At 53.5% G+C, this 13,904-nt stretch overlaps 1 protein-coding gene across 1 annotated transcript; it reads left to right on the top strand.

The window, feature by feature from the left end:
* Nucleotides 1-4,553: 4,553 nt before the first annotated feature.
* On the top strand, nt 4,554-12,780 carry SLC46A2 (solute carrier family 46 member 2). The gene is made up of 4 exons (XM_077912934.1): nt 4,554-5,703; nt 7,149-7,232; nt 7,639-7,795; nt 11,961-12,780. Exons 1-4 carry the CDS (start codon nt 4,569-4,571, stop codon nt 12,016-12,018), a joined length of 1,434 nt encoding a protein of 477 aa, XP_077769060.1. The 5' UTR covers nt 4,554-4,568; the 3' UTR covers nt 12,019-12,780.
* Nucleotides 12,781-13,904: the final 1,124 nt, after the last annotated feature.

Here is a 13,904-nt window from a genome sequence, read left to right as displayed (position 1 = left end):
TCTTGGTGGTAGTGATGGCCTAGCCACCCGGAAGCTGTTCACGGACAGGGCTTGGATGGTCACCGACAAGGCTTAGCTCTGCCTCCTGGGATGAGTCTGTACAGCTTCCCTTTGTTGCGTTGCAGACTGATGTCTCTGAGGGCATCTCAATTCCCTGATTTGCAATGTCTTGGGGGAAAGACCGCACTCAGTCCCTGAAATATTATTAACAGCAAAGAGAATAACACCTCCCCCGTCAGCGCAGCCTGCAGGGCAGCTGCGAGGGTCTCTCTGGCCCTCAAGGTCTGGATCGATGGCTTAACTCCCCTGGTCCATGGCCCATCAAAGTCAGATTCCAGCAGATCCCTGGGAGGGGTGTGTTCTTGTGGTCTCCTCCTCCCCCTCCGGTTTACTCCTAACTCCTGCTCAGCTTTGTGTCAACCCCAGATGCGAATCGCAGCTTCTTTACCAATTTCCATGAAAAAAATTGCACCCACACAAAACACTCACAAGGAGACTTTTCTAAAGAACTGAGGAGGCAGGAAGCTGTCTCAGGAAGGCTTCACATACAACACAGGGGACAGCGAGCTGCTTTAAACCCTTATTAGACATTTCTATTCTTCTGAAGGTCCTCTGCCCACCCTGACATGGGGGTTGGGTCTTGGCCTGGCCCAGCCCACCACCAATCCCAGTCTCACACCCCCCTTCTCTCCCCCGCCCACTTCTCTCCTGTCCTGAGAGAGAGAGAGAGAGCGAGCAGAGCAAGTGTCATACAAGTTCCTCTCCTTGACTTACTCACACAGCTTCCACCCCTCCCTGGAGCCTCTCCCACAGCTGAAACCCAGGCCTAGGGATCTCACCTTCTAACTGACCCAAGGTATTTTCCCCACAAACACTGTTCCTCTCTCAAATGAATTTTGGAGCCATCCGTTAAGAAAATAAAAGTATTTCCTACTTGATTGTAAAGGGCCCAGGATATACACCCGGTAAAGAAACTTCCACCCCCTCCTTTGTTGCTCTCCCCTTGTGTAAGACACTGTTGGTCAACAATAATTACATCGTGATCAGAGCGTCTCCAGGCCTCTCCACATTCCTGTGCTGGTTGAGAGGGCGCCCTCAAAAACACTTCCTGTTGCTGGCATTTTCCCTGTAGCCACAGACTTGCAAAGATCAGTGCCAAATACTGTCCCGCCCCCCCGCTTCCAACTTACTGGCTGTGTAGCTGTGTGGTCTTGTGCAAATCACCTAACCTCTCTGGGCCCAGTTCCTCCAACCATAAAATGGGGTGAGAGACTAGCTGATGGACCTCTTGGGAGGACTGCATACATTCATTCCTGCAAAGCACTCAGGAATGTGAGCTGCTCCTTTTTCTTTTTTAAAGTCCTCTCCTCAAATAGTATGACTTTGTCAATGTAAAAGACAAGTGAGTTTAACTTTTGCACTTTAACAAAGCCAACCTTGAGCTAGAGACTAAAGTGGCAGGGTTGGGGTTCGATTTTGCTTCAAGGACCATCCCCTGCCGGTGGCCAAGGCCAAGAAGCTGACCAGGCACTAACTGGGCTAGAGCCTACAGATTTGGCGGGGGGGGGGGGGGGGGGGTGCAGGAACATGAGGAAAATCCATCCAAGGCAGAGTAGGCCCCAAGAATCAGTGGGAGAGATTCCAAGTGCCCTGGGTCTAGTTCATTTCTGGGCCAGAGGATTCATATCCTAGGCCGGAGGGTCCCAGAGCTGGCTAGTGTCATGATGACCTAGATCCCACTAGACCTGTCCTAGATCTCATGGGAATCTCAGAGAGACTCCTCAAATTTCTCTAGTTTCACAAGAGGATGGGAAGAACTGAGCCCACATGGCCGCTCCCAGGGTGGATAAAGTCACCCCTCTAGTGTCTGCAACTCCAAGAATAAACAGACCCCCTGAATTAAATGGCCCAGATGGTCCATACAGTTCAGGCTGTCATTCTCATGGCCACATCTGATCACCGAATCCCATCTTCCCCCCAGACCTACCCATACCCTGGAGCCTCGGCACCTCACAAGAACAGACTGGTTGAACTGCCTTGTTCCAGCCTCTGAAAAAACAGGGTTAAGAATGGAGTGGGAGAGCCAAGCATGGGCAGAGTGAAACCAATCCCTCCCAAGGTGGGCCTAGGTGAGAGGGAGGAAGAAGGAAGCGGGGGAGTTTGGAGGGGACGACCAGGCCAGTTCCACAGGGCACATCTTAAAGGGAGAAACCAGGTGGGTCTTTCTCTCTGCAGAAGGCAGAGGTGTCTGGGTTGGACCACGGGGCTGAGCAGTGACAGGGAGGGGGACAGAAGATTACAGCTCACCTAAAGGGCACATATCTACACAAAGTCACTGCGAGTTTAGTCCCTCCTCCCATGAACACATTATCTGTTTGGCTTTATAAATTCTCCCGGTGCAGGTGAGTCTCTCTTGTGTGGCTTCAGGGTCCTGCTCATTCATGCTGCCATGGCTATGTTGGGGTCGAGCTGACAAGGAAGAGAGGTGGTGTGTTTTGACTCTCCATCCCTGGGGGCGACCCCGAAAAAAACAGCTTTCTTCTTGGTTCCTGCATCACCCATCAGCCTGGTCCTCTTTGCAGAAGTGTGTACTTAAATGAGGAAGCCAGGCAGCCAGTGTAGCTGAGGGCTCAGGCCAATCCGGGACAGTGAACCCATGAGACGGAAGAACAATCACAAAGAAACAGAAAGGGCCCTGGGGACTTTACTCAGAAGCAAATGACCTGGTGACTGTCTTGTTTCTGGTGGGATCTGCCCCCTGCCAGAGTTTTATCTTCTGGAGGGACACCTAGGGCTGCAGAGCCTCCCTGTCTCCCCCTCGGCCCTGGAGTTTGAGGCTGGACCTCGAAGGCTGGGCACCCCCTGGGGCTCATACTAGCTCCAGGCCCACCAGGGCAGGTGCGCAAAGCTGGACTCTTCTCCCAGAGGCCTTTGGCTTGGTGAAAGGGTTGAGCCTAGCTTCTCCTGAGGTTTTGTTTGGATTTTTTGTTTGTTAATTGTGGTAAGAACACCTAACATGAGAGTTTTAACAAAGTTTTAAGTATGCAACATATTATTATCATACAAGGTTGTGCAGAAGACCTCTGGAGCTGATTTGTTTGCTTAACTGAAACTTTATGCCATTGATTCCTCAGCCTCTGGCAACCACCATTCCACTCTTGGATTCTATGAACTTGACTATTTTAGATACTTCATATAAGTGAATCACGCAGTATTTGTCTATGACTTGCTTATTTCACTTAGCATAATGTCCTCCAGGTTCGTCCATGTTGTCACCAGTTGTAGGATTTCCTACTTTTAAAAGGCTGAATAGTATTCAACTGTATGTATATATATCATTGTTTGTCCATTCACTTATCAAAGGGCATTTGGGGTATTTCCACATCTTGGCTATTGTGACTAATACTATACTGCAGTGAACATAGGAGCACTGACATGTTGTCAAGATCCTGAGAACAAATAAGTGGGGACTGCATCAAACTATAAAGCTTCTTCATGGCGAAGGAAACAACAGAGTGAAAGAGCAACTTCCAAAATAGGAGAAACTATTGCACACCTTGCATCTGATAAGGGGTTAATCTCCAAAATATAGAAGGAACTCCTACAACTTAATCCTAAGGACAAAAACCACAAACACGCACAAGCCCGATTGGAAAATGGGCTAAAGACGTGAAGAGCTATTTCTCCAAAGACCTACAGGTGGCCCACACGCCTGAAAAGATGCTCAACGTCACCTGTCATCAGAGAAATGCCAAGCCAGAACCACACTGTCACTGACACCTGTCCGGATGGCTGTCCTATGAGTCAAAAAGAAAGAGATAGCAAAGATAACAAGTGTGGGTGTGGGTGCGAGAAATCGGAGCCCCGGGTGCACCGATGGTGGGAATGCAACACGGGGCAGCGTCGGTGGAAAACAGTACAGGACGTTCCTCAAGAAATCCCAACTAGGGGTCCCATCCAGCGACCCCCCTGCTGGGTCGACGTCTAAGGAGCCCTTAGCACTGCTCTCCGAGCCTCTGCCTGTCAGCTCCCCGCAGCAGCGCCTGGCTCCCTGTTCAACGACGGCGGCACCCACCCCAGGCCCCATCCTGGGCTCTGCGCCCTCCCCGCGCCCCCGCCCCGCCCCCCGCGCGGACCTGCCCCCCACGGATAATGGAATTGGGCTCCCTGCGGGGGAGGGACGGGGCGGGGGTGGCCGGGCCAAACCGGCTGGGGGCCCGCGGGCCGTGGTCAGGCGGCCGCGCTAGCCGGAGCAGCGTGACGCGGCGACCGAGGGTGGCGACGCGGGGGCCCGGGGCGGGGCGGGGCGGGGGCGTGGCGGGGGCGGGGCCCGAGGCGGGGCGGGCGTGGCGAGGGCGGGGCTTCGTGGGCCGGGGCGTGGCGGGGGCGTGGCGGGGGCGTGGCGAGGCCCTTTAAGGCCGGAGGAGGGGCCGGGCCCGGGGCCACCCGCGCGCTGCGCCGGCCGCCGCCACGCGCGCCCCGAGCCCCGGGTCGCCCCGTCCCCGCGCGCACCGGGGCGCACGGCGCACACTCGCGCTCCGGGACCGAGTCCCGGCCCGTCACCCCGCATGGGCCCCGAGGCCGCCGGCCCGGGGAGGGGCGCCGCGCCTCGCCTGCAGGTGAGGACCTGGATCGAGCCCGTGGTGGCCGCCACGCAGGTGGCCTCCTCCCTGTACGAGGCGGGGCTGCTCCTCGTGGTGAAGGCGTCCTTCGGGGCCGGGGCCGGGGCGGCCTCCAACCACAGCGCGGGCCCGCCGCGGGGCGCCCCGGAGGACCAGCAGCAGCGGGCCATCTCCAACTTCTACATCGTCTACAACCTGGTGGTGGGCCTGACGCCGCTGCTGTCGGCCTACGCGCTGGGCTGGCTCAGCGACCGGCGCCACCGCAAGGTCGCCATCTGCGTGGCCCTGCTGGGCTTCCTGCTGTCGCGCGTCGGGCTGCTGCTCAAGGTGCTGCTGGACTGGCCCGTGGAGGTGCTGTACGGGGCGGCGGCGCTGAACGGGCTGTGCGGCGGCTTCTCGGCCTTCTGGGCCGGCGTCATGGCCCTGGGCTCCCTGGGCTCGTCCGAGGGCCGCCGCTCCGTGCGCCTGGTCCTCATCGACCTGATCCTGGGCCTGGCGGGCTTCTGCGGGAGCATGGCCTCGGGGCACCTCTTCAAGCAGGTGGCTGGGCACTCGGGCCAGGGCCTGGTGCTCACGGCCTGCAGCGTCAGCTGTGCCACTTTCGCGCTCCTCTACAGCCTCTTGGTCCTGAAGGTCCCCGAGGCGGCGGCCGGCTCCGGCCAGGCACTCTCCGCGGGCGACTCGGTGGCCGGCACGGTTGGCACCTATCGTACCCTGGATCCTGACCACTCAGACAAGCAGAGCGTGCAGGGGCTGCATCCCCCATCTCCCGGGAAAGCCAAGCCCCGGAGAACGATCATCGCCCTGCTCTTTCTGGGTGCCATCGTATATGAACTGGCAGTAGTGGGCACAGTGGACGTGATGCCCCTTTTCGTGCTAAGGGAGCCTCTCAGTTGGAACCAAGTGCAGGTGGGCTATGGCATGGCTGCAGGGTACACCATCTTCATCACCAGCTTCCTGGGCGTCCTGGTCTTCTCCCGCTGCTTCCAGGACACCACCATGATCATGATTGGTATGGTCTCTTTTGGGTCAGGAGCCCTCCTCTTGGCTTTTGTGAAAGAGACATACATGTTCTACATTGGTGAGTCTGGCATCCTTGGGGAGGCAGGATGAGGACACTGCTGGCCCCTAGAGTCATGGGGCTGACATCAGGCATGGTGTGCTCTAGGTGTCCCAGCTCAGCACCAGGGATTGTACCTACTGCCTAGGAAGTACAAGAGAGACGGGATTATGTGCGGCTGAGCTCATCTGGGTTGCACTGTCTATTGTGTTACCTGTGTTGCCCCTGAAATGTTCTTGGAGTGGTGCCCATGGCTCTAGGAGGTCAGGGGAGGGTTGGTCAGTGGTGCCTGCAGTCAGTAGGGAAGGTTTCAGGTTGGCCTTGGGAGAAGAGGTTGGATTTCTTCTCTCCAATTTTAAAGGGATAAAGCATTAAGGTAATCAGCTGAAAAGGTCCCTTAATTAAAATCATTTCGGGCCATGCATGCGCTATCTAAAAATGCATACAAACCCTCCTTAAATGCCTTCCACAACCAATGTAATACATTCTCCCAAGGACGTAGAATGGAGTTTCCATCTGAGGACACAGGTCGGACAACCACGAGCAGAGAGCTCTAGACCAAGGCTCCAACAGAACTCCTACAATGATAGAAAAGTTCTAAATCTGTGCAGTCCAACACAGTAGCCACTAGCCAGGTGTGGCTGTTGAGCACTTGAAAAGTGGCCAGTACACCCAAAGGACAGAATTTCTTTATTTGATTTGATTGTAATTAATTTAAATAGTCACATGTGGCTAATGGCTAACATATCATAAAAAAATATATATCACTGGACAGATGCCAGAGGCTGTCCCTTGGCTGAGGTCACACATCTCAGAAAACACCTGACAGAGTGGCAACTTAGGTTTGGCCAATTCCCAGTTAGGCCACGTGCAAAGGCCAAGGTACCCCTCTCCCCATCCTACCACCTCTGTCGCTACTCTCTCTCTCTCTCTCTCCACACACACACACACACACACACACACACACACACGCTTAAACACACCCTACATTGGGATTATGAATAAGGCTTGAGGGAAGGGAGGGTGTGTGTGGCACACATTCCTGGATGCAGTTTGCCAAGGCTCTTGGCACTGCCTCCCGGAGGGGTTCGTGGATGGTGACAGAAGACACCTCTGTCCCAGCAACAAGGAGAAGAGGCTTGAGTCACTTCAGTGACATCAGCTCCACTTCCCTAAATGCCACTTACCTCTGCCAGGGAAGATGCCCTTCAGTTTCCATCACCATGCCAGCTGTGCCCCGCCACCGTGCAGATGGGTCTGTGGCATCTGTGGCACCATCAGAGCTCAGGGACTCAGGCTGCCCCAGGGAGGGCGTTAGGCTGCCCGCAGAGCAACCGCTTTCAGAGCAAGACCATGAGGATTGTGGGGAGAGGGAGGTTCCTGGCGAGGCTTTTGCTTTTTGTCTGCTTTACTCCTTGGCCAGGGCTGGGCACACTGAGGGGTGTCCTTTTGTGATTTCCTTCCAGCTCGAGCCGTCATGCTGTTCGCTCTCATCCCTATCACAACCATCCGGTCAGCAATGTCCAAACTCATAAAGGGCTCCTCTTATGGTAAGTAAAAGAAATCTCTCTGAAGTTCTCTGCCCGGCCCGTTTTAGAGCTGCTTGGCTTGTGGCCTAGGGTTCGGACTTGCAGAAGGCACAGGAGAGAGTTCCAGAAGCAGCTTTGAATATACTGGGAATGCTCTGGTGTCCATCTAGGGCAGAGGGGGTGAAAACAGGAAGGTGGGAAAGACTCAGAAAGTCAGTCCCTGAAAAGCCACAGTCAGGGGAGGATGGTATGCTCCACAGGCCACAGGAAGACCCAGCTGGATAGAGGCAGGAGTCCCCAGTGGAGTGAGCCAAGACCGGGTGGCAGAGAGTGCTGGGAAGGACGCAGAGCCTCCTGAGAGCTCCCTGGAGATTCAGCTAGTGGAAGGGACAGCAGCACATCTTGGTAACCCCTGTCCCTTCTACAGGAAAGGTGTTCGTCATCCTGCAGCTGTCCCTGACTCTGACGGGGGTGGTGACATCCACGGTGTACAACAAGATCTATCAGGTCACCATGGAAAAGTTCATCGGCACCTGTTTTGCTCTCTCCTCCTTCCTCTCCTTCCTGGCAATCATCCCGATTGGGTAAGACAGGAGCAGGGTCTGTGGTTGGGGCTGGGGCCCGGGCCATACGTCAGGGCCTGTTGGACCACCTCCAGCCTGTGAGCATAAAGAATTATTGACTTGCAGCATTTATGCAGTGCCTTCTGAGCAGGCTCTCCCACAAAGAAAAAGTCCTTCTGTTCCCCCCCCCCCCACCAAGCTAATAATCTAGCAATACCGGAAACCCCCAAAGTCATAAATAATGAACAGAGGGCCACCACCAGCTGGCATACTTCCTGGCAATTTTGCAATACAATTTGTTTCTAAGAGCGTCATACACTTCCTTATAATCGGAGGCTGGGATGAGAAGCCCTCTGGAGCCACTTCCACCTCTTTTGTTTCGGCCCTTTTAGATGAGAACCATCCTGCCTCGCTTCTGAGTACTCTCGCCAGGGCTCCAAGGCCTTGACACCTGGCAGCCTCTGCTCGGTGCCCCCCACTCTCACACGCCATGTGGACCATGTGAGCTCCCCGGAGGACTTGTTAAGAGGCTGTAGGGCACCCGAAGGAGGTGGGCCGCTCTGGACGTCTCACCCCAGTGCACGGCGTAACATGCGCTTGGATTTGGTCATACGTGTCACGCACAGAGTCTAACTTAGGTCCTTCCGGGTCTTGGTGATCTTCACAGATGCAGGGACAGAATCTTGAATCAATCAAGTAAGGACTTGAGTGCTTATGTGAATGAGGCCCTGCAGCAGTTGATAATTATTTCTGTCTTGTAGCCATTTAGTGGTAAAGAGACACGTGCAAATAAAGCCTCATTCACTGTATGCTGCAGTCACCTAGAAAGATTTAAGAATCACCAAGGTCTGGATCCCACCCCCAGAGAGTCTGGCTCAATTGACCTGGAGTGCAGCCTGGGCACAGGATTTTAAAGAGCACTCCAGATGATTCGAATATACAACCAAGACTGAGAACTCTGGGATACCGGGAGTGTTTCCATTACCTTTCCCTTCCGGGAAATCACTACATGAACAAGATCCGGAAAAATTCTTACAGCTAGAAGAGGCCAAAGCTGTACCGTCAATCAAGTGAGAGCAACAGGGAAAACCAGTAGAGCTTTCCAACCGCAGAAAGAAAAGCTACATTCCAACAGCATACTAGCCCAGGAAGGCACATCAGGGCAGGGAATGGAAGGGGCAGTGGAGGGCAGGAGGCTGGGAGGAGAGGCCCCTGGGCCAGAGCTGCCAACAGCCTGTTGGCAAGAAGGGACTGTGCCCCCAGCCCTTCCTGGTGCAGAAAGGAGGCCAATTTCATGTTACTGTGAGGACCTGCCCTCTCCTGCTTGCCCTTCTTACCTGCAACTGGGAGAAGCCGAAGGAATAACTGGCCCTGCCCATCTGCAACCTACCTGCCACTCTATTCTCCTCCTCCCTCCCCACCTCTTTAAAAATAATAACAACAAACATGTAAAAAGCCCTTATCACGTGCCAGCTACTACTTAAAATATAGTGTATATATAAATGAATTTAATCTTTCCCAAAAGTCCTCTGACATAATTCCTATTACAATTTTGCAAATAAGGAAACGGAGACTCTACGGTATTATGTAACTTGCCAAAGTTTCCCCAGCCAGTAAGTGGCCGAGACGAGATGTGAATGCAGGCAGTGTCCGACCCACTCCCGTGCTTCTTAGAAGGGCCACCGGGCGTCTGGGTGCCACTTGTCCCATCCCTAGAGAGCTCACTGCACAAGCTCCCAGCTCTCTCCTGAATGCTTACCGAGCTGACACGTGGCCTATCACCTTCTCTCCCCTCAACCTCACATCCCCTTCTACGAAGGCTGGTGTGCACCTGCTGCCTGCGTCCTCACCTTCCACTCACTCCCCTCCCCACCCCTGTCGGAGGTCCCCCCTCGACCTCCAGAGCTCTTCTCACTGAGGCCACTAACCACTCTTCAGGGCTGAATCCAGTGGACTCCCTGCAGTCCTCATCCCACAGGATTTCTTGTCCCCCATGCCAGTGGTCACTCTTCGCCGTCACTATGCTTTCTCAGCACCTCATCGCTTCTTCTCTACAAACCTCCAAATGGAAGATTTGTCTGGGGCTCTGCTCGGGGTTCTTACTTCGCATTCTCTAAGCAACCTAATATACTTTCAAAACTTCAAATTGCCATCTAGGTCTCCAAAATTGGGTGCCCTCCTACGCCTTCCCCCTCTCCAGTCTGTGCCACCTCACTAGATGGCACCACCACTCACTCAGGAGAGAAATCTGAGTCACCAATGTTCTCCTTCTTCTCCATCTCCCCTTATCTCCAGTCCCTCAGGCCTCATTGATTCTATCTGCTAAACCGCCCTTGATTTCATACTTTAAAAAAAAAATTTTTTTTAAAGATTTTTTTATTCATGAGAGACACCGAGAGAGAGGCAGAGACACAGGCAGAAGGAGAAGCAGGCTCCCCCCAGGGGCAGCCTGATGCGGGACTCGATCCCAGGACCCCAGGATCATGACCTGAGCCAAAGGCAAATGCTCAACCACTGAGCCATCCAGGCGTCCCACATATCTTTCTTTTAATTGCTACTGCTACCACCCCGAGGCCAGAGCACTTGAACGACTGGATTAGCCTCTGAACCATTCCCCTCCTGTCCACCCTTGCTCCCCTCCCATCCTCCTCCCTCCACCAGGTGCCCAGAGCAATCTCCCTCAAGTGCTTAAACAGATCATGTCCTCTCCTGCTCAAAGCTCTGTACTGAGCTTTCAGAGCTCTTAGGATACAACCCGAATGTCTTCCCATGGATCACATGGGCCTGGGTAGTCTGGGCTTCCCAACCTCCCTAGTGCTCATCTCTGCTGTAACCACCCTCCCCGACTCTGTCAACCTCAGGAGTCGCCCTCGTGCTCTTCCCCTTTCCGCACCCATGCCTCCTTCTTAACCAACTAGTTATGGTCTTTTTTTTTTTTTTTTTAAAGATTTTATTTATTCACAAGAGACACAGAGAGAGAGGCAGAGACACAGGCAGAGGGAGAAGCAGGCTCCCCATTGGGGAGCCTGATTCAGGACCTGATCCCAGGACCCTGGGATCATGGCCTGAGCCAAAGGCAGACGCTCAACCACTGAGGCACCCAGGTGCCCCCTAGTTATGGTCTTAAACATGATTTTCTCAAAAAGGATTTTCCTTCTCTCATGTGCTCCCAGAGTTTCCTATACTTTCCTTCACAACATGACAGTTGATAGTTAGGGATTATTTTTCCATGTGCCTGCCCACCAGACTGTAGGCTCCCCGAGGGCAGGAACCATGGCTTCTTAGCTCAGCACGTATCCTCTGTGTCCAGCAGAGAGCCTGGCATGTAAGAAGTACTCAAAAAGTATTTAATGAACGACCTGTTAGAAAGGCGTGGCACCTACCCACCAGCACTGCTGACCCTCCACAGCCCAGAGCTGCCTGTTGGCTCACCCCGAAGGCCGGGCTGCCCATCACCACCTCGCCTGGCTTTCCTGCCAGCTTTGTAATACAATGAGTTTTCTTTCAAGTACAGTAAATGCTTCTCCCCGTAGAGCCCTGGGGCTAATGGGAGATGGGAAGTCAGGGTTTTTGTAAATTCTCACAAAGCTTTCCCTTAGGTTTGGATTTAAGCTTGGACCCCATCCTCTAGCTCCAAAAATTGGCCATCAGCCAGGAAGAGCTGCACAAGAGCTTAGAAACTGAGGTTCCCAGAGCTCAAGCATGAGAAAACCAAGGACCCTGGAGGTAGAAGCACATGACAGAGGGCACACAGATCCAAGACTTCAGCTCGGAGCTCCTAATTTCTATGCATCCCCTTATCTACAAATATTTGAAACCAATGTGAGGAGGATGTTTGGAAGAGATAAAGGAGAAGATGAAGCAGCTAATTCTGCTTGGGATTAGCCAGTCTTGATCTTGAAATGCACATGGGAGGTCATCATCAGGCCGAAGTGAGATGGAGAGCGATTCCGGGGAAAAGGAAAATGTAGACACAAAGGGCTTGAGATGTTATAGGACTGGCCTGGGCTGCAGTAGGAGAAGTTCCCTCGGGCCATCTCTCCACTCAGAACAGAGTTCTGGGCCTAACGGACAGAGCCTCTCAGTCTGCAGGTGGTCCAGAGGGGGCTGCTGGTGAGAAGGGAAAGGCACCCCCTTGCCCCATACCAACTGCCGTCTCGTAATCCTGTATTGTAAATTCTTACAGCATCGTGGCCTACAAACAAGCCTCGTGGTTGCAATATGGAGACGTCAGGGAGACGTGAAGGTTCTGGCCTACAGGAGCTGCGAACACCAGCAACGGTGGAGCCCCTTTGAAGGCAAAGGAAGGGACTGGGTGCTGGCGACCGGAGCCACCCACGGCCCCCCGAAGCCCCAAGTTCCAGCCAGAGTTGGCCTCGGAATGACCTGCTCTGGCTCAGGGCTCCCTGGTGGGTGGGGAACAGCACTTTCTTGGTGATAGAAGAATTTTCTCAGCTTTTGGATGTCCCTGCTAGACAGAGGTTGGGTTCTGGGGACAGTAAAGTATGGCCTTTCAGGGGTTATACACCGGCTGCATACACAGTCATGCCAGACACACAAAGGGCTTCAGACGGCAGCCCCCTTTCTTGCGGGAGTTGTCCCCAGGGCTCCAAGACACGACTAGTCATCTGGGTGCTGCGCTGGGAGCCCCACAATGAAAACTCAAACCAAAGCACACATTTTCAACAGCCTAAGGGGAACCCAGAGGGGGTGTTTTATAAGAACTCCCAATGTTTTGGAAGATTTTGGGGCTCGGGCTCTTGGATTCAGGGTACTTTTATTGCTCTTGTTACTGTTGCTTATAAGAGGCAAATATCAAAAGACTTTCTTCAGTGGAATAGAATATTGAGTATTTTCAGCCAATGATACTTTCAAAGTGGGTGGTGTGAAAGGAGAGAGGAGATATGCCAAGAGCCATTTTATTTGGAGGTCCCTATTTTTATAGCCTATTTTACTTACATCTAGAAAAGCAGACTCACTTCCAAATAAAATCGACATTTATTGTATGTGTGTGAATCATTCTTCACCTGTCAGACTCCCTCTGTCACTACGGGCAGGGCATGGCATTCTTATGTTGGGGTAAAACTTAAAGCTACACATTTTTTAAAAAAGATTTTACTCATTTATTCATGAGATACACACACACACACACACACACACACACACAGAGAGAGAGAGAGAGAGAGAGAGAGAGAGAGAGAGGCACAGACACAGGCAGAGGGAGAAGCAGGCTCCATGCAGGGAGCCCGATGTGGGACTCGATCCCGGGTCTCCAGGATCAGGCCCTGGGCTGAAGGCGGCGCTAAATCACTGAGCCACCAGGCTGCCCTACAGAATGTATTTAGAGCTCCAAGGATTCGGGCTCAGAGAGTCTGCATCTCCCATCCCTTGATGAACAAAACTTCCTGGCAGGTCTCCAAAGGTCCCAGGTGCTGATACGGCAAGAATGTGACTGCTCCTGCCCTGACAGGGTGCACTGTGTAGCAGCTGGAGCCAGCAACCATGTATCCTCTGATAAGGGACCATGCCATCCAGGCTTAGGGGAGAGGGAAGGCTTCTCAGAAGGAGTGGCACAGGGTAAGACTGGAAGGAGCGACGAAGGCCAGAAATTAAGGGACAGTCCAGGCAGAAGGAATAATAAGCTGGAAGGCCCAAAAGTGAAAATATCTCAAGATAGAGGAATTTAACACAAGGGGAGGGAAGGGAGGGGCAGGGGTATAAAAGGGACAGGATCAAGACACGAGACTGGAAAGGAGGAACAACATACAAATAGAGCCTTAAGAAAAGTTTCTCTTTAAAGTAATGGGGATAGCTGGTGGAAGATTTGGGGCAGGAGCACGGAATGTACTCGCATCCCTGAGAACTGACGGGGGGAGGAAGGCGCAGAGGGAGCAAGCGACACTTGCAGAAAGGAGACAAGAGCAGAGGCTCTTGCAGCCATCCAGGTGACAGATGACGGAGGACTGACATTGGCTAAGTAGCTACAAGGCCAGAGAAAAGCAGAGGGACCGACCTAGAGAAATCCCTGGCAGTTGGCGGTCAGTGGGAGTCGGGGACAAGTGAACGGCAGAGGGTGAGGCAGAGAGGGGCAAGAATGCTCAGATTTGGGGTGCAGGCAACTCGGAAGAAG

This window comes from Canis aureus, chromosome 10 (assembly GCF_053574225.1).
Source record: "Canis aureus isolate CA01 chromosome 10, VMU_Caureus_v.1.0, whole genome shotgun sequence".
Lineage (NCBI taxonomy): Eukaryota > Metazoa > Chordata > Mammalia > Carnivora > Canidae > Canis > Canis aureus.
Note: the sequence above shows the minus strand (reverse complement) of the source record. Positions and strands in the feature narration are given on the sequence as shown.